General features: G+C 40.7%; 1 protein-coding gene across 2 annotated transcripts; it reads right to left on the bottom strand.

Annotated features, from left to right (window-relative positions):
- Nucleotides 1-15,470: 15,470 nt before the first annotated feature.
- Nucleotides 15,471-20,294, bottom strand: LOC140466693 (troponin I, slow skeletal muscle-like). 2 transcript variants are annotated; one of them, XM_072562159.1, is made up of 7 exons: nt 20,146-20,294; nt 19,121-19,162; nt 18,882-19,013; nt 17,602-17,691; nt 17,327-17,503; nt 15,863-15,971; nt 15,471-15,754 (listed from the first exon to the last, which is right to left on the bottom strand). In XM_072562159.1, the coding sequence occupies exons 3-6, from the start codon at nt 19,005-19,007 to the stop codon at nt 15,873-15,875; spliced, it is 492 nt and encodes a 163-aa protein (XP_072418260.1). In that variant the 5' UTR covers nt 19,008-19,013; nt 19,121-19,162; nt 20,146-20,294; the 3' UTR covers nt 15,471-15,754; nt 15,863-15,872. The 2 variants fall into 2 exon arrangements, with proteins under 2 accessions (XP_072418260.1, XP_072418261.1); XM_072562160.1 differs by having other exon boundaries at nt 15,471-15,751; nt 20,146-20,289.
- Between the last annotated feature and the right edge of the window lie 779 nt (nt 20,295-21,073).

Here is a 21,073-nt window from a genome sequence, read left to right as displayed (position 1 = left end):
TCCCTAGACTTTTCCAGAATATTCTATGCTTCACTGCGATAATGAATACTACCCTCAAATGAGTAGTTAAATAACAGAGACAAAATACTATAAACAAGTGCCAAATGATAAACATTTGGGATATATGAAGTGTTGGCACATCTATGTTTTTGGATCAATTCCTAAATCTCTGAATCAAATGGTCGTATTTTCATAATTTGTAACTGCGTCCATGTGAGTGATTCCATTCACAGTAAATCTTTCTTTGTGGCTATAAATAATGAACAACGTGGCAAAATTATCAGTTTTTGACGTAATTGCAGTTATGAAACTGGCAGCAGTTTCTAACATCAACACATGCACAGCTAAATGTAGAAACCCAGAAACTGCTGCCAATGATTCCACACACGTCCACTGGAAGCACTGTTGAAAATCTTGTGGACGGTAATTGTTAGAAATCACTGAACGGATGAGTTTCATAGCGGTTAAGTTCAGAACTCGAGTATTGCTGAAGCAAGAGACATGCTACTGAAACTTTCCATCTTACACTTATGGGGGCAGAATCACAAGATTGTCAACTTACAAAGGGAATGACAATTTTCCTGTATATGCTCTGAGAAACAAAATGCTGATTAGTTGACAAGTGGACACTGATTAGTACTATGGTTGCTATCAAGAAAGCACAAGAGAACAATGTACCCAAATGTTTGCTTCGGTGAAAAGTTTCGATGCCTAGACAAATTCACTTTGTCTGCAGAGAATCAAACCCTGTGCAGTGCACAAATTTCAGTGCTAGGTTTGGAGGCCATATATACTGACATAGAAACATAGAAAATAGGAGCAGGAAGAGGCCATTCAGCCCTTTGATCCTGCTCAGCCATTCAATATGATCATGACAACTACTTTATCCTCTTTGGTCCCTTTAGCTCTAAGAACTATGTTTAACTTCTTCTTGAAAACCTTCAATGTTTTGACCTCAACCACTTTCTGTGGAAGAGAATTTCACAGACTCACCATCTTCTGGTTGAAGAAAGTTTTTCTCATCTCAGTGAAAAATTGTCTCTCTCATATCCTTGAACTCTGACCTCTGGTTCTGAACTTCACAATCATCAGGAACATCCTTCCCGTGTTTACCCTATCTAGTCCTGTTAGAATTTTATGGGGTTCTATCAGATTGTCCCTCATTCTTTTAAACTCCAGAGAATACAGTCCTGACTCTAGTCCTCTCTTCGTGCATCAATCCTGCCTTCCCAGGAATTAGGCTGGTAAACCTTTGCTGCAAAAATCTTTGCTCAGATAAGGAGATTAAAACTGCACACAATGCTTCAGATGTGGTCTCACCAAGGCTCTGTACAATTGCGACAAGACATCCCTGCTCCCCTACTCAAATTCTCTTGCTGTGAAGACCAATGTGCCATTTGCTTTCTTCACTACTTGTTGCCCCTGTATGGTTTCTTTCAACAATTGATGTACTAGCTCACCCAGGTCTCAGTGCACCTCCCTCTTTTCCAATCCATCACCATGCAGAAAGTAATCTGACTTCCTTTGTTTGCTACCGAAGTGGATAACCTCACATATACTTCATCCATAATAGTGACCATAATACCATGAGTTTTAAGATACTCTTGGATTGGGATAACAGCAGTCCTCGGGTGATGGTGTTAAATTGGTAGAAGGTAAACTATTATAATATTAGGCAGGAACTGGAGAATGTTGATTGGAGGCAGCTGTTTGAGGGTAAATCTACATCAGACATGGAGTATTTCAAATGGCAGTTGATAAGAGTTAAGGAGTGGTATGTTCTTGCGAGAAAAAAGGATAGGTATGGCAAATTACGCAAACCTTGGATGATTGGGGATGTTATGACCTTGGTCAAAAAGGGAAGCATATATAAAAGGGAAGATGGAAACTGACAAAGCCCTTGAAGTATATAAGGAAAGTAGGAAAACATTTAAGCAAGGAATTAGATGAGCTAAATGAGGTCATGAAAAGTCATTCACATACAGGAGCAATGAGAATCCCAAGGCTTTTTGTACACATAAAAAGCAAGAGGGTAGCCAGGGAAAGGGTTGGCCCACTCAAGGACAAAGGAGGGAATTTATGTGTGGAGCCAGAAGAGGTGGGTAAGGTCCTAAACAAATACTTTGTGTCAGTATTCACCAAAAAATTGGAATTGGTGGAGGATGATGGTGGAGGGAGTGTCAAATTTCTAGGTCAAGTTGCTATTAAAAAGGAAAGGTTTTCTGCATCTTAAAGTATTAAGATAGATAACTCCCTGGGTCCTGATGGGATCTATCTCAGAATACTGAGGTAGGCAAGAAACAAATTGCTAGAGCATTGACAAACATCTTTGTATCTTCTTTTGTCACAGGTGACGTCCCAGAGGAATGAGAATGGGCAATGTTGTCCCATTGTTTAACAAGGATAACAGGGATAATCCTGGAATTACAGGCCTGTGAGCCTTATGTCGTCAGTAGGGAAATTATTGGAAAAGATTCTCGGGGAAAATCATTGCGTTTTGTAGCAAATGAACTTACTAGTGATAGACAGCATGGTTTTGTGTGTGGGGAGGTCATTCCTCACTAACTTTATCAAGTTTTTTGAGGAGGTGATGAAGATGATTAAAGGAAAAGCAGTTGACATTGTCTACATGGATTTCAGTAAAGACTTTCACAGGATCCCTCATGGCAGACTGGTACAAAAGGTGAAGTCACATAGTATCAGGGGTGAGCTGGCAAGATGGATACAGAACTGGATTAGCCATAGGACACAGAGGGTAGCAGTGGATGGATGCTTTTTGGAGTGGATGGCTGTGACTAGTGGTGTTCCACAGAGATCAGTGCTGGGGCCTCTTTTGATTGTGGTCTACATAAATGATTTGGAGGAAAGTACAGCTGGTCTAATTAGTAAATTTGCGAATGATACAAAGATTGGTGGAATTGCGGATAATGAGGAGGATTGTCAGATGATATAGCAGGATATGAATCCATTGAAGGCATGGGCAGAAAAATGGCAGATGGAGTTTTATCTAGACAAATGTGAGATTATGCATTTTTGGAAGGTAGTAAAATAGAACATCATTGGAAGTGGCATTGAGTGTAAGGATAGGCAAATTATGCTGCAGTTTTATAGAAGTTTAGTTAGGCCACACTTGGAATACTGCATACAGTTCTGGTCACCAGGAGAAGGTGAGGACTGCAGATGCTGGAGATCAGAGTTGAAAAGGGTGGCGCTGGAAGGGCACAGTAGGTCAGGCAGCATCCAAGGAGCAGGAGAATTGATGGCTTGGGCATTAGCCCTTCATCAGGCATGTGTGGTCACCACACTATAAGAAGTATGTAAATACTTTGGAAAGGGTACAGAAAAGGTTTACCAGGATGTTGCCTGATATCAGGATTTTATTCATGAAGAATAGCCTGGATTTGTTTTCACTGGAAGACAGGAGGTTGAGGAGCAACCTGATAGAAGTTTATAAGTTTGTGAATGGCATGGATAGAGTGAAAAGTATGAGTCTTTTTACCAGATTGGAGGGGTCAATTATTAAGGGACACAAGTTCAAGGTGCAGGGGGAGGTTTAAAAGAGATTTGTGATGCAAATTTCTCACACAAAGGGTGGTGAGTACCTGGAATGCATTGCCAGAGGAGGTGATGGAAGCAGCATTCAAGAAAGACCTGGATGCATACATGAATAGGAAGGGAATAGAGAAATACAGATCATGTAAGTGAAGAGTTTTAGTCAGAAAGGGCAAAATTTGTCAGTGCAAGCTTGGAGGGCCGAAGGGCCTGTTCCTGTGCTGTATTGTTCTTTGTTTATCCATTATTTCTCGGGCAACTTCCTTCAGAAATCTAGAATATAGATTATCAGATCTTGGAGATTTATTGGCCTTATCAATTTCCCCAATACCATTTCCATACAAATACTTTTATGCTTCTATTACTCTCACTCATTAGACCATCTATCTCCCTAAATTTTTGGATTATTATTTGTGTCCTCCTTTGTGTAGATAGAGCCAAAGTATGTATTTAATTGATCTGTCATCTCTTTGTTCCCATTATAACTTTCACTGTTTCTGACTGTAGGAGACCTACATTTGTCTTCACTAATCCTTTTCTATTCACATACCTATGGGGGCTGTTATAATCAGTATGATCCCTGCAAGCTTATTCTATGTCTCCTCTCTTCATCCAATCCCTTTTTCCTTCTTTGCTTAAATCTAAGTTGCTCCCAATCTTCAGGTCTGTTGCCTCTTTTGTCTAATTTTTATGCCTCTTCCTTGGATCTAATTCTGCCCCTCATCTCCCTCATTAGCTACAGCTGCTAACATTTTCTATTTTACTTTTGTGCCAGACAGGAATAAACAATTCTTGCAGATAGTCCCTGCCCTTTTTAAATATTTGCCATTTCCCCATACACCATCATCCTTTTAAGCAACGTTCCCAATTTATCATAGCCAGTTCATGTCTCATACCATCATAATTTTCTTTATTTAGTTTTTAGACTCTAGGCTCACAATCAACTGTCACTCTTCATCTTAATGAAGAATTCTGAAGATTACTGAACAATCTGAAGTGTGCCAAGAATTAAACTAATATTCAACTTACATTTATCAGTTGGGTTTACAATGTAGCTCACTTAAGCTTGCTAAAAGCCACAAATACTTTTTTTTATTTCAAAAATATACTTTATTCATAAAATGATTTGATGGTCTGTACATTTGGTCATGCCATACATATGTCAACATTTACAAACACAGATCAGAATTTATCATTGCTATATACAGGTCTGTGCATTTCTCAATCTTATGCACATATATTTGGCTGAGGCATCAGCAGAGCCCAAAAAACGTCCGCTTGGGCCCCCTGTTCTTCTTTAGGCAGGCCGATCTTACACGGTGGTCTTTCCCCACCGCGCCTTGGCGGCAGCTGCCCCAAGCTTCAGCGCGTCCCTCAACATGTAGTCTTGGACCTTGGAATGTGCCGGTCTGCAACACTCAGTCGGGCTCAACTCCTTCAGCTGGAAGATCAACAGGTTTCGGACCGCCCAGAGAGCATCCTTCACCGAGTTGATGATCCTCCAGGCGCAGTTAATGTTTGTCTCGGTGTGAGTCCCGGGGAACAGGCCGTAGAGCACGGAGTCCCGCGTCACGGCGCTACTCGGGACGAACCTCGACAAGCACCACTGCATTCCTCTCCAGACTTCCTCTGCATAGGCACATTCCAGAAGGAGGTGTGTGACAGTCTCGTCCCCACCGCAGCCACTTCGAGGGCAGCATGCGGTGCGGGAGAGAGTCCGGGCGTGCATGAAGGATCTCACAGGCAGAGCCCTTCTCACCACCCAGCCAAGCCATGTCTTGGTGCTTGTTGGAAAGTTCTGGCGATGAGGCATTCTGCCAAATGGCTTTGACAGTCTGCTCAGGGAACCGCTCAACCGCTCGACAGGATCTGGCCTCTCCTTTTCCCGAAGGGTCTCAAGGACACTACGTGCTGACCACTTCCTGATGGACTTGTGGTCAAAGGTGTTTTTCCTCATAAATTTCTCCACGAAGGACAGGTGGTATGGAACGGTCCAACTACTTGGAGCGTTCCGCGGCAGTGAGGCCAGGTCCATCCTTCGCAACACCGGGGACAGGTAGAACCTCAGTATGTAGTGACACTTGGTGTTTGCGTACCGGGGATCCACGCACAGCTTGATGCAGCCACACACAAAGGTGGCCATCAGGGTGAGGGTGGCATTGGGCGTGTTTTTTCCCCCATTGCACCGGTCTTTGTACATTGTGTCTCTTCGGACCCGGTCCATCTTTGATCTCCAAATGAATTGAAAGATGGCCCGGGTGAGTGCGGCAGCACAGGTCCTGGGGATAGGCCAGACCTGTGCCACAAATAGCAATACTGAGAGTACCTCACACCTGATGACCAGGTTTTTTCCCGCGATGGAGAGTGACTGTTGCCCCCATCTGCCTAGTTTCTGTCTCATCTTCCTGATCCGCTCCGCCCAGGTCTTGGCACACGCCCCAGCCCCCCCGAACCAAATACCCAGCACCTTCAGGTGGTCAGTCCTGACGGTGAAGGGGATAGAGGATTGGTCGGCCCAGTTCCCGAAGAGCATGGCCTCGCTCTTGCCTCGGTTTACCTTGGCCCCCGAGGCCCGTTCGAACTGGTCACAGATGCACACGAGTCTGTGCACGGACAGCGGATCCGAGCAGAAAACAGCGACATCATCCATGTATAGGGAGGCCTTAACCTGCAGGCCCCTGCTGCCAGGAATAGTCACCCCTCTCAGGCTCGCATCCTTCCTGATGGATTCGGCAAATGGCTCTATGCAACACACAAACAAGGCAGGAGAGAGAGGGCAGCCCTGCCTGACTCCAGATCTGACTGGGAAGCTATCTGATTCCCACCCATTGATTGAGACTGCACTGACAATGTTGGTGTAGAGCAGTCTGATCCAATTTCCGATTCCCTCCCCAAAGCCCATTTTGGAGAGGACATCCTTCATATATGTATGCGATATCCTGTCAAAGGCTTTCTCCTGGTCCAGGCTGATGAGGCAGGTGTCCACCCCCCTATCCTGCACGTAGGCGATCGTATCCCTGAGGAGTGCAAGACTCTCAGAGATCTTCCTGCCCGGTACAGCACAGGTTTGGTCAGGGTGAATCACCGATCCCAGAGCAGACCTGACCCGGTTGGCGATGACCTTTGACAAGATTTTGTAGTCTGTATTTAACAGTGAGATCGGTCTCCAATTTCTAATTTCTTCCCTCTCCCCCTTCTGCTTGTAGATGAGGGTGATGATGCCTTTCCTCATGGATTCACTCATGGTACCTGCCCGAAGCATACCGACATACACCTCCAGCAGGTCCTGGCCGATCAAGTCCCAAAGAGCGGAATAAATCTCGACCGGTAAGCCATCGCTTCCGGGAGTTTTATTCTTTTCGAAGGACTCGAGGGCCTTGGTCAGCTCATCCAGAGATAGCGGCTGGTCCAGCCTCTCTCATGTTCCGTCATCTAGGACCTCCGTGATAGAGGACAGGAACGACTGGGAGGCCGCGCTGTCGGTTGGCTTCGAGTCATACAGGCTGGCATAGAAGGATTTGCTGATCCTCATGACGTCAGCCTGAGATGACGTTACCAAGCCATCTTCTTTCTTCAGGCTGCTGAGCATGGAGCTCTCTTTGTGCACCTTCTGGAAGAAGAAATGTGAGCACGTCTTGTCCTGCTCCACCAAGCAGACCCTGGACCGGAAGATTATCCTGGAGGCCTCCGAGGCAAAGAGCGAGGCTTGCTGGCCCTTCACCTCCTTGAGGTCCTCCGTGACATCGACCCCCATCGTCTGCAGCAGGAGCAGGTTCTGCATACTTTCCTGGAGCTGGGACAGTTTTCCCCGCCTCTCTCTTGCCTCCTGGACACCTTTGAGGATAAAGAACCTCTTGATGTTCCCTTTTACCGTTTCCCACCAGTCTGCTGGAGACTCAAAGAGGGGCTTCACGGTTCTCCAACCTGCGTAATCCCTCTTGAGCTCTTTGATGTTTCCTGGGGTCAACAGCTTAGTGTTCAGTTTCCACGTTCCGTTACCAGCCCGCTGCTCGTCCTGTAGGTGACAGTCGGCCAGCAGGAGGCAGTGGTCAGAGAAGAACACCGGCTTGACGTCGGTGGATCTGACCGAGAGCGTTCGGGACACAAACAGGTAATCTTTTTTTATTTCAAAATATACTTTATTCATGTAAATAAATCTCTGGTACTTGTACAATTTTCCATGTCGTTCATAGTTATATACATTGCATGTCTTAACATTACAAAGAACAAATTGAATTAATCAAATTCACAGTTATCCTATTAACAGTTACCTTTATTAACTATCCTGAAACTGTTGCGTATCTCCCTAACTGACAAGGTGAACAAATACAATACTGCTCATGCTTTGACCAGGACTGTGGTGGAGCAGGCAATAGAGCTGCTTTGACCATATAAGGAAGGGGAAGGCCATCAGTAATAGTCTGAACAGTATGTACATCCTCAAGTGATGTGCTGTGCTTTGCATAATTGAAGCAGGCAAATGGGAGATGTGCTGGATGAGAAGAAACAGGGGGAGTGGGAGGCGGTGTATTAACAGGAGGATGAGGACAGTGGGGAGGATTAAGCTCTCCTTGTCCATGACCGCTCAACTTTTTGTTTACATTCATCATGGCATATGGGCGTTGCTGGCTAGGGTAATATTTGTTGTCAATCCCTAGTTCCCCTTGAGGGGATAGTTGTGAGCGGCCTTGCAGAACTGTGTTGGGTGCTATAAACTTGAGAGAAACTGACTGACACCATGTTCCAGTAGATGGGAGCTGGGTGCAGCAAAGAAAAGTGATTGGTCATGGTGCCAGAATTTGGTTTGTGTTATAGAGTAAACTGAAGCTTGTATTAGCTTTATTTGCATTTGTTTTTGGTGCCTGTAAATAAAATCCCTCATTTGTAACAATTATTTGCCTGTTTGTGATGTTTACCCACTGAACAATGACAAGAAGTGGGTTTCCACTGGGCACTGGAAACAAAGAAGCAGTGGCCTAGAGGGTGTTTAGATGGGATGTAGCTAAGGACCATCAAACTGTGCGGTCTAATGGTTAAATAGCACAAGGGCAAGAGAATGCAGACCACAGGTGAGAGAGTGTCAGACACACCAGTAAGGTATCTGGAACAGTGTGGCTTTATGGTTGTTGTGTTAATACACTGCTAGTGAGGGCCAATACCCAAATTGTCTGTCAGGGTGTACAGTGGCCTTTGGTATAAGAGTACAAGCACAAGTAAATGCCAGATATCCAGTGAATGGTAATTTCTTCTGGGAATGGCACATAGTAAGGTTGTTAGGGTAGCATACTGCAAGTTTGGTGTTAATGAGCCACATTTGGTAAGTTACATCAAGAAAACTTTCTAGGCTTTGTGGTGAGAATTGCTCCAAAAAACTCGACACAACTCACATTTCACCAAAAAATGTAAGACTCAGCCTTACGTCTCTTTTCCAACAATACTCACGTTTTTGCGATTAACAATCTCTTAACAGCTTACCAAAGTGAAACAAAGAACCACGGTTGCTGGAAATCTGAAACTAAAGCAGAACTTGCTAGAGAAACTCAGCTGGTCTGGCAGCATCTGTAGAGAGAAGACAGAGTTAATGTGTCAAGTCCACTGATTCTTGTTCAGAACTGAACTCTGGACTCAAAGCATTATCTCCATGTTCCACAAATGTTGCCAAACCTGCTGAGTTTCTCCAGCAATTTGTTTTTCTTTCTGAAATCTTACACCTAGTTATGAAGGTAGCATTAAATGGTGTATGAGGTCATAACTACGTTGAATAAAATTATTTTATATTAATAGAATGTCTGATCTCTAAGTTATGATAAAAGCTATAAGATTTTCATTTAATAAGTTTTTTTTAATGTTACTTCTATTTCTACTGCTAATATGGATGTCTCAATTTCCATAAAATTTATCATAAGTGAATGTTAATCAGTGCAATTACTTCCTGGTTTGGTCTTTAAAATTTCTTCAATGCAGGTGCAGGCTTTACCTTACTTGATGTCTTCACTGTTCCTGGATGTCTAGAGATTTTATTGGTTTAGCATTAGGGAATCTATGCTATCATGATTGCTACACCCTGGAGGCAGCTTTCCTTGAGATGAATAGCAAGAGCTTGTTGTTTATCTGCTGGCTTCAAAATATGTGAATTTGACATTCTGTATTGGACAATAATCCTAGCACTCACTTCACCACACTACACTGCTCTCTGGCCATTATCCCTGTCTCAGGCTTGCTGCAGTACTCCAACAAGCTCAGCATAAACTGGAAGAACAACACCTAATTTTCTACTTGGGGACCCTGCAGCCTTCTGGACTCTATATAGAGTTCAATAACCTTACAGCTTAAACTGTCCTATGTCCGAGCCCTCACACCCACACACTAAGCCTTGTTATCAAACAATGTGCTTTTACACACAACCTATTGTTAGCCACTAACAGTCACCAGTTACAGCAATTCAGCCTCCTAGCCAGATTGTGATCCACTCCTTTGTCTGTCTAACTGGGTTCTCTCTGGGCTCTATCCACAACTATTGTTTACTCTTTACCCACTTCCCCCACCCTATTGCACGCATAAAAAGTGACATTTTCCTAGCTACCATCAGTTCTGAGGAAAGGTCACCAGACCCGAAACGTTAACTCTGATTTCTCTTCACAAATGCTGCCAGACAGAGCTTTTCCAGCAATGTTTGTTTTTTTTTCTGATTTACAGCATCCGCAATTCTTTCAGTTTTTAGTAATCTTAGCCCTATTTTGGAACAATATCCGGTAAGGTTTTGTGTAGATTCTTTAGGTTGAGAAAACAGATCCAAAAGATGCTAAATGGATCTGAAATAAGGAAAAGTGTCCTGTCTCTGGTAGAGACAGGTGTTAACTCCACAGAAGTGTCAAATTTTGGGCAGACATTGATGGTATGGGCCCCCTCTCTGAGGCAGTCCATATCTGAATATATAAGTGCTCAGATCTGCTTCTAACAGTCATGGTATCATTCAAACTTGTAAACAAAATAGTGATTGAGGCAGGCCTGATCTGGGTCCATTCTGCCTGGGGTTTGCCAGAATCTTCTGAAGAAGTGAAGTAGAATTGAGATTTGGTTCTACCTTTAAGGCTGAGATTTGAACAACTTACATTTTGGAATGTGAGGAGAGAGAGAGAAAACTGCTACCTGAGGATTGGGATGTTATAGCAATAAAATCTGAGACCTTTGATGGGTCAGATGTAACCGGTTAGCAGTCTCTCTCTCTCTCTTTTCTCCTGTACTTATTCCAAAAGGTTGAGCCATGGACTTCCAATGGATTGGTCCACGTTTATGGGCAAAGTACTGCAATGGTTTGCCACTGCCATCTACAGGATGCCTGACCAGAAATTTCTCCCAATTTTACTGCCTGCCACAGGGTGTGATAAAAAGATTAATGCACTGATAAGCAACATGTCTGGACACATTATGAATGCACCTTCTCTCGCCAACAACTCGTGATATGGAACTCAAACTTGGAGCTTCTGGCCCAGAAGTACAGATGCTACCACTGAAGCACAAAATCTCTCTTCTCACTGTAAAATAATGCACTATGCATTTCCTAAGAAATGCTTCTACCTTTATAAAACGTTATATCTAACTATCAATAAATTAGAGAGACCTGTATGCTAAAAAAACTGCAAAGTCAGATGAAGAACATGACCCATAAATTATTTGGTTTGGAGATCAACCAGAAAGACTGTGTGCCAAAAGTTGTGAGTAGATTTATTACACAGTTAAACAATTGTCACAGTGCAAGGAGTTTTAGATTCTGATTTTTCTACAAATCTAAACTGAAAACATATCCACCAACATTTATGAATTCCTAATTGATACAAACCCAGAAATATGCTGGAGGTGAACAGAATGGAAAAAGTTGGTTGTTAATTTAACAAGACTAAATCAAAAGTTAAACAAATATTGATAATTGTCAACAATTCATATTTCAGTTTGTTGCAGTCTTGCCTTTGAGTTGAAGACAAATTGCAGAACTGAGCCACATATGTCAAGCAGCAGTACTGAGGAATTCTTGTGTTGTCAGAATTGTTGGCAGACATTGGCATTGCCTCAGGTCAGTCATAGCAAATTTTGCCAATCAAAACTAGGTCTTAGACTTCACCTTTGGGGTGAACTGACAGCATCAGTGACAGCAGAACTGGTAGCTTACACCATTAACACAGGAAACATTGAAACACAAAATATGGGCAAGAATAAGCCATTCAGCACTTTGAGCCTGCTCCACCATTCAATATAATTATGGCTGATCATCCAATTCAGTACCGTTTCCTGCTTTTTCATCATATACCTTGATCCCTTTAGCTCTCAGAATGACATTTACCTCTTGAAAACATTCAATGTTTTGGCCTCAATCAGTTTCTGTGGCAGAGAATTCCACAGATTCACTACTTCTCATCTCAGACTTAAATGGCCTACCCCACATCCTTAAATGGTGATCCTTGGTTCTAGTCTTCAAGAACTTCCTTCTTATGTTTATGCTGTATAGTCCTGTTAGAATTATATATTAGACATTCAAATTTTGATTGCCTGCAGTTGTAGAATATGGCATTTATTCCATTCATTGGGAACATGTGTTATAGAGCGATCATGCAATATTCATCAGGCCCTTCACTAATATATTTCAGAGGTCTAACATCTGTTTCAGGCATCTGCCCAAGTTGATCCTCACACATTCAACAGAAAGATCAAGCCTATATAGGCTGGGGACATACTGTACCACTGCTAAACAGTTATGTCCTATACTTATTATGTACTTGGAAACAAATATATCTTCGTTGTCTTTCAAAACATGATATTGCAATAAGGTTCTGTCTACTTGCTTAAGCAGATATGGCACTATTGGAAGACTGGAGAGTTCTCCTGTTAAACATTCCTGGATCAAATTATGCCACAAGAAATAGGTTATCTGTTTGTTAATTCAGTTATTATTATATACAGATTGGATGTGGTATTTGCCTACATAATACCACTGATTGAATTTCAAAAATAATGAATTGATTCACTGTCGAACAGGATAACATCTATATGATGCACATGAAATGCAAAAGTCGTGCATAGTTCAACATTTGAAACAATTTTCTGGATTACTGGTGCTGGAAGAGCACAGCAGTTCAGGCAGCATCCAAGTAGCTTCGAAATCGACGTTTCGGGCAAAAGCCCTTCATCAGGAATAACTCACTTAACCATTTTCCTGGTTTACAAAGGATTTATTTTGACCTTTGTATTCCATGCCAGGATAATTGTACAGGAATTTTTAGTTTTTGCACTTGTAGGTCAAAATGTCTGCAGGATTGCCATATATGGAAGGCAGTCTGTCAAGGCTGCTTCATGAGGATGTGAAGATGACTGAATATTGTGCATTTTTTATTTTTCGATGTTTGAATACTGAGAGTAATATCATTAAAACCTTCTTCAGGACTCTAATAGGCAGATTACAGTTCATGAGAGGTGACCGGTACAGCATGTGGCCAGGTGTGACTTCCACACTTTACAATATATCCAGGGAACTTCTGGAAATGGTAGAGACTCAGTGTCAACTTTCTAGAAGTCCTGCATATCTTCCATTAGAGTTCCGATGGATGACCCTCTAGAGCAGCAGGACCCTTGCTTTTTACTGAATTTTAGTTTTGGAGCTCCAAATGACCTCCAAACGGTATAAGACTGTCATTAAATGGCTCCTACACGATAACAATTATTTCTTTATGCACCTGGTGTAAGTCAATTAACAAACTCTTCATGGTCCATTTTGCATTCCTCTCAAGAGTTTCAGACTGATATATCCAAACACATTGCATATGTTCCTGCCATGTATAGCTGAATGTAAAACACCTGCTATGACTAAAATAAACCAAATGCATGAGATATAAACAGGACACTTCCAGTTGCTACCTAAAATGGTAAAATTATATTTAGAACATTCCAAATCTATTCCGAAGTAACAAGAGGAGAAATGGGAGATTGAGCATCAAAAGCACTTTGTATATTCTCATCTATTAATGATGGGAAACCATATACCTGTTCAAAGACTTGAGATGGGGAATTGAGAATCTGCCTGGTTCTTGCAACAATTGAATTCCCAGGTTTGAAAGGAGAAAACAGGTTGAATACACCTCTATGTTACATCCATGTTTGGAAGTTAATTTCAGCATTGTTTTGAAGCAATTGTTTATAAAAGCTGATACTTTGAAGGAAACAAAATAAAAGATGGCACAAATAAATCATAAAAGTTATGCTCTTGAACTGACGTTCACAGATAATATAATCATTTGATTTATATGATAGATAATTATCGAATCAGATCTTGTCAAATACCCCACCTATATGTCCTGAGGCATATGCATGAGCAGTGGCCTCCATGGTCCTTGAAGACTCTTGGTATTCATCGCGCTACAGCACAGCTTGAATCACTGACTTCAGGAGAGAAAACCAGATGGAGAACAAACACACTGCAATTGAATTACTTCCCCAAAACAAAGGTCTCCAATGAGGGTTCATGCTGCTCCTACACTGAGCCTAGATACAAATAGATAATGTGGGAATATTGTGTCTATTCTCCCTATCAGAATGGAAAGCTGTGCTGGGAATTGCGTTATCAGTAAGATATCTATGAGCAAAGACTGGTAGATCAGGTAGGATCCAATCTGGGATGTTGATCAAAGTCAGGAAAATTCAGTAATTAATGTACTAAAACACTGAATATCTCCTGACAGGAAATCTGTGTTTCCTTTCCAAAGTAATGTTGGCCTCTAACTTTAGCAATATTAATGTGTCTGACCAAAATTATTTTGTTGTTTTGAAATTTATTGCAATGGATAATATTCTTTCATATTGCTGGAAGTTTGTTATGCTGTCCACCAATTCACTTAATGATCAGTATATAATGGGAGATTTCTCCAACCTTGTACACAGTAGTAAGATATTGCCCAGAGTCTCGTTGTTGTTTTGAGTGTCTCAATGGTGGGACTGTATAAGTGTAGGACTTCTGTTTGAGGCAGAGCATCTGGCTACATGCAATTATGGGGTGACTAGTCAATTTGATATTTGCAGACGAGGTATGCAGCCAATTAACTGGCAGAGGCAGGCAGAAAGTTGAAGACCTTTGTTGTTCCTCTGTGGGGCTGAATGGCTAGGTGCCATCTTATAGAGCAACTGAACAGGTATTCATGTCCTTGAGCCCACAGCTCCTGATAGAAACTTCTGATCAGTCTATCACTCCTCTGCCTTCTGAATATCATCAACTGTTCTCAACAAGCATTCTAGACTGATATCTTAGAGAAAACAATAAATGGCCCCATGGTTTAGTGATTTAGTGATGCAGGTTGCTTCTCCAATAGAAAATGGACATCTTATTTCCATGTAATAGCAGTGAAGGGGTCACCTCTGACCTGAGAATATTTGTCCAATGGAGAACTCTATTCTCTGCACTGGCTACACCCATGTCTGTACCAACTCCACTGTGGAAATGTCCATCTTCAACCTGTGCCCTTAAGACCTCTTTGATTCATCACTGGTATTTCCCTGAAGTGTCCCACATTGACTCCATGCATTTGGAACTTCGGTGTAAGCATGTTGATTCTGGGATAGTTCACCTTTGAAAGACTCCAAAATGTTTTAGAAAATTCAATCACACAGATGGCAAAGAAAAGATAGGCTCACTATTAGCATCGGATACAGGAGAGAAACAGCCTGTGATAGAAGAAGCAGCAAATAATGCAAAGGACAGTACAGGCAGCAAAATAGGCTGCCAGGCTGGAAGGAATGAGGCTGGTGAAGCTGGTACGGTTGGGTGGAATGAAGCTGCTGGGACAAGGAAAGGGAAAATGATAATAGTTAATTGGAACAAATAACTGACATCTGAATGGCTGATGCTTAATAAATAAAAATGAAAGTGCCAATAGCCATTTATGAGTAAATATTTTACTGTGCAATCTTGGATACAAGACAGGAAATTATTTTTAACATACCTTATTGAAGTTTATAATTCAGCGCTTTTAGTTACCAAAAGTTCAAGACAACTAATAGCTGGATGTAAAATTCAGGAGACGATTGTAACATTAAACAATTTATTAAAATATTTTATAATGCAAGAATGTGGCATGCTAAACACTGCAGAGTTGAAAGCGCTCAGCAAACATATTCACTCTCTATTTTCAAAGCAGTGGAAATAGCCCACCTGGATTACCTGCTGAAACACACAAATGAACATCCAAAAATCAATAATTATTCTCAGGTCTGAATGAAAGTAAAATTACATTTTTGATATTGAATCCAAAACATCTAATGTATCTCAAACCTGGCAATATTCACTGGGTAGTGGCAGCATCAAACATCTTCTTTCTGCCCTCCATGCCAGACTTGGCTTCCACATTCTTACGCCAGTCACTCACCTCAACATTACGCTCCTGTTGTGAGTTTGAAAATGGAACAGATTCAAAATAGATATTTACAATCAAGCTAACATGTAATGTTTAATCTGAATAAAAAAACCTTATAGGCAGAAATTCATCCCATATGATGTTGTGTTCTGCCTTACAGTTAGGATGACAGTATTACCTTAAGAGACATGGCCATACACGACAGGTTTATTCATCTTACAACTGGTGGACATGTCGGCAGTTAGTGTGGAAATACAACTTCTCAAGCTGCCCTTTTATCATAACTGGTCACATTTCTTCTGGCCATTGGAGTTATCCTGCTACCTTTTAAAAGTAATGAAGAAGGACTTCACATTGTTCTCTTCAAATTTAGGAATGTATCTAGCATAGTTAAGGGCTTTAAAGCTTGGTTCTGGAGTATCAAAATTTGGATTTTGCTTGGTGCACAGGCATCTTCCTGAGAAGCTTTCACCTGTCTAAGTTCATTTTCATTCTGTAACACTCCATTCCTGATTCTTGGAGGAGCAAAGCCCTTTCCTTACTCTCTTTCTCTTTCATAACTGAGTGTAGATATTGTGAAGTAGAAGAATCCAAGAGCCATTGCAACGGACTATTATGTACAAACATTATATCGCCTGGACACGTAAATATCAGGGCTAATATTAAGCTACTATACTGCAACATGTTTCCAAAAGAATTTCGTACTTTGAGCGATCTGAGGTAAGATGGAGGATGAGATCTTTATAGTCTCAGGTCATGTGATTTGATACATTGATGATATTAAGATCACGTCTCTTAAAAGGTATACTGATGAACACATCATGAAAGATAACAGTATGATGGTGTTAGTCAGCATGATGGTGACCACCCGGTATGTTTGTCACTTGATATAAGACTGAATTCTAATACCAAAACAGCTCAGATAAAATAGGGCGTCTAAAACTTTTGACTAAAGTACTGCAAGAATGAAGTTATTTTTTCCAAAAAGCAAATCAATAATTAACTGAATCCAGTCTATTGGTTTGATGCTTTGGAAATCTGGCAAAGAAAACCTGTTAAAACTTGTTTAAGGCTTTCTCTATTCAGAGACGACAAAACTGCAATAGGAGTTAATCCTATAACTAATCATTCTTCTGTTTATATGTCTATCTCCTTCAGAAAGACCATGACAGTACCTTGCCAATATAAGTATGACATTATTTAACAACGCATAAAATTTAACAACTTTTTGTCTAATGATTAACTAAGAATTAGGAATTTATTTTTAAACATCTCTATTTACATCACAAACGTGAACAAAACAGTTGAAGCAGATCTCAAATATAATTAAATCCTAAGAAATAGCTGAGTTGGAATGACAGAAAAGAATATGTTAATGTTACCTTTTCTGTATCATCCTTTTTGACTGACTTCAAGTTGGCTCTCAAATCCATAGAGACTTTATGTTTAGATCCCAATAAGGCACGCAACATAGCATCAGCAGAAACACGGACCCTACGCAAAGTGGGTCGCTTAAACTTCCCTCTCAGGTCAAGAATTTTCAAGGAAAGATCATGAATCTGTGGGCACAAAAATGTGTTAACTATTAAAGCTGATGTTTCCGTATTGTAATTGCTGAAGAATGCAGAGATTGAATTATGCCAATTTTGTCAATTACCTCATAGTTGTTCTTCCCAGCTTTAAACTCAAAGTCATACCTTTCTTCATCAACAATCTCAATTTTTTGGTGAAGCTCTTTGCACAAATTCTGCAACAAGAACAGTTTAGTCCTGGTCAGTATTTGTACACGTGTCAGCTAGTCTAATTCCACTTTTGTTGTCACATCCTGTACCCTTATTAAGAAATTGTCCAATTCCCTTTTAAAATATTCACTAATAATGCATAACTCAGAATGGACTTGCCTCAGGCAAAAATCAATATTAAAGTAAATAATTCGACTTTCTAACCATTCCTGCTGTTAAGGACCATTTGTCCCTTTCATGGACTCACCTCTGTCAAAAAATACCATAGAATGAATTTAATTTTCTCCACGTAGGGGAATTGAAATTAAAATTATCTGCCCATTTCCCAATGCCTACAGCCATTTTAACATAGCTATCTTGAATGGTTAAGGAGTTCAATCAATTTGGGCAAGAATCTCATCAACATTCATAAATTAAGGCCATTTGACATCTTTAGGAAGCTGATATAATTTTGATTGTTCAAGCGAAGAGTCCAACATATATTCTCTATTCACTAAAAAGTCTCTTAAAAGGTATACTGATGAACACATCATGAAAGATAACAGTATGATGGTGTTAGTCAGCATGATGGTGACCACCCGGTATGTTCGTCACTTGATATAAGACTGAATTCTAATACCAAAACAGCTCAGATAAAATAGGGCGTCTAAAAGTTTTGACTAAAGTACTGCAAGAATGAAGTTATTTTTTCCAAAAAAAATAAATCAATAATTAACTGAATCCAGTCTATTGCATTCAATTAGCATAGTTTACAACCTCTCTAAGTTCAGTACGGAGGTACAGAATCCCACAAAGAAAGCTTTGGCTGTTTCTGCCCAGACACTCCCTGCCCTCTATAAACCCTCCAAAATCTACCCATCTGCTGATTTAGGAACTGTTGCACCAATTAATTATTAAAGACACCAAGCTGTCTTTGGGCTCCCAATTTGATTAGACAGCTTATCAGTAGCATGTTAATAAGTCCTAGTTGTTAAAATGACTGGGGTGTCCAACTGCTACTCCCAAGGAGACAATCTGAATGTCCCACTGCTTTCTGACTGGTAATCAAAACTCTTCTTATAGCATCCAAGCTGAGATGATTGCACTGTTGATGGTCCAGGCTAAACGCACAGGGTCTACCAATATTAAGAAAAATTAAATAATGCTGCAAATAAGTTTCTGCTATAAATGAAAACACAAAATAAATTAGTCTTACTTGCAAGTCGGTAAGTGAAAGGCCACTGAAGTTGAGTGGAGGTACACGCTCTGCAAGGAATTTTTCCTTCTCTATATTTCGTTCAGCTATTTCTCGTTCTAGGTCTTCTTTGGCTTTGCCCAGCATTAGAATCTGCACAAATATTATTATTATTCATTCAAAGTGTTATAATAGCATAACAACAAAACTTTTAAAAATATTGTCTGAATAGTAGACTGGGAAACACAAATTTATCGTACCTTGAGATGGAGCTTGCGTGATGCTGAGATCTTACAACTTCTCTGTTATTGACAACAAAAGCAAGTAAGCCTTGGTTATTTATCAGTAATGTGCTATGTCTTTACAATATTAAAGACATGTAATGATACATTTTCAACAATGAGCTATACTTGAAGAAATTACAATTAAAAATAAAGACTACAAAACTTTAGAACCGATCTTTCAAACATACACTCCTTGCATATCCCACCACCATATCCTCTAAGCCCCCACCTCCTCCAAATCCTTAACCTTCACAGTTTAGGGCTGAGACCTATCTGGTCCTCTAGACTGATTTTTCTTCTACTTCATGGGATGTGGGTATCTCTTGCAAACCCAGCATTCCTTTTCCATTCCTAATTGTGTTTGAGAAAACAGTGGTGAATGATCAACATTTCTCTCCTGTCTGGAAACCAAGCCTGTCATCAGACTTATGTACGACTGGAGAACCTGTGAGTACATCACACACCTGCAATGGAGTGAAGACCCAACACCATGTCAGGGAACACTCTTGCAATTTAACATGTTCCCCAAATTTTGTTGCCTGGAAGTCAGCTTGCTTTGGAGAAAGGCAGACAGGCATTGTGTAAGCCAAAGCCATTATAAATAAAGAAAAATATTTTTTAAAAATGTAGGTCCTTTCTAACCCAAAATCTAGTCTGGTGTGACAATTCCACATGGGTTGAATCCTGGAGAACAAATTTCATTCAGTGTATTGTGGTCCTGTACCATTGGATAGTAGGAAAACTACAGCACATTTCTAACAAGACTGACTAGAGCAGGGTGATTTCTTCAATCAAGTGGGAAAATGTTCAGTTTATGCCATCTTAATGTTCTAAGTAGAACTTTTCTGAATAAATATGAAACATAGGCTCCTACATAACAAGTACATGTATTCATTGATTCCTTTCAACACTGCATAATAAAAATTGGGTTAAAATAGAATGTGATTGGAAATAATATAGTTAACTTAGCAAGGGAAAGCATATGGAAGCTGACAGCATACTTTAGCATTTTGAGTCGTTTGGATTCTTGAAGTTGGAGTAACTCGAGGAGGAGGTGCAGGTTTTGGTGGTTCTGGTTCAGGCTCAGGCTCAGGCTCAGGCTCAATTACTTCTTCAGTCTCTTCAGTTTCCTCAATAACTTCTTCTTCATACTGTTAAAGTATTATAGAATGAATTATAGTGTCATAGATTCATACAGCATGGAAACAGACCCCTTGGTTCAATTCATCAATACTGACCATGTTCCAAGCTAAACTAGTCCCATCTCTCTGCATTTGGCCCATATCCTTCTAAGCCTTTCCTACTCACGTACTTATCCAAATTAAACTTTGTAACTGTATCTGCATTCACCACTTCCCCTGCAGTTCATTCCACACATGAACCCACTCTGTGTAAAAATGTTGCACCTCATGTCCTTTTCAAATTTTTCTCCTCTCAACTTAAAGGTATGCCCTCTAGTTTTTAACTCTCCCACCCCAGGGAAAGGTCATTTGCTATTCACATTATCTATGCCCCTCATGATTTTATAAATCTCTATAAGATCACTCCTGAACCTCCTGTTCTCCAGTGAAAAGAGTCCCAGCCTATCCAGCTGATTTTTATAACCCAAATCCTCCATTCCTAGTAACATCCTGATAAATCTTTTCTGAACTCTCTCCAGTTTAATAACATCCTTCCTATAACATGGTGACCAGAAATGCACACAGTACTGCAGAATAGGCCTCACCAATTTCCTAAACAATCTCAACATGATGTCCTAACTCTTATACTCAAAGTTCTGAGCAATGAAAGTAAGCATGCTAAATGTGTTCTTAATCACCCGCGACACTAATTTCAAAGAATTATGTACCCGAACGCCTAGGTCTCTCTGTTCTACAATACTACCCACAGCCCTACCATCAACAATAAATTCTGTCCTTGTTTGTTTTA

This window comes from Chiloscyllium punctatum, chromosome 44, assembly GCF_047496795.1.
Source record: "Chiloscyllium punctatum isolate Juve2018m chromosome 44, sChiPun1.3, whole genome shotgun sequence".
NCBI classification, from domain to species: Eukaryota; Metazoa; Chordata; class Chondrichthyes; order Orectolobiformes; family Hemiscylliidae; genus Chiloscyllium; species Chiloscyllium punctatum.
Note: the sequence above shows the minus strand (reverse complement) of the source record. Positions and strands in the feature narration are given on the sequence as shown.

Bases quoted from the DNA above. Each gene is read 5' to 3' on its own strand.
- LOC140466693 (XM_072562159.1), bottom strand. From the start codon at position 19,007: ATGCTGGGCAAAGCCAAAGAAGACCTAGAACGAGAAATAGCTGAACGA. The intron at 17,692-18,881 runs GTAAGACTAATT...TTCTTGTTGCAG, and splicing joins TTTCACTTACCGACTTGCAA to AATTTGTGCAAAGAGCTTCA. The intron at 17,504-17,601 runs GTAATTGACAAA...TTGTGCCCACAG, and splicing joins CTGGGAAGAACAACTATGAG to ATTCATGATCTTTCCTTGAA.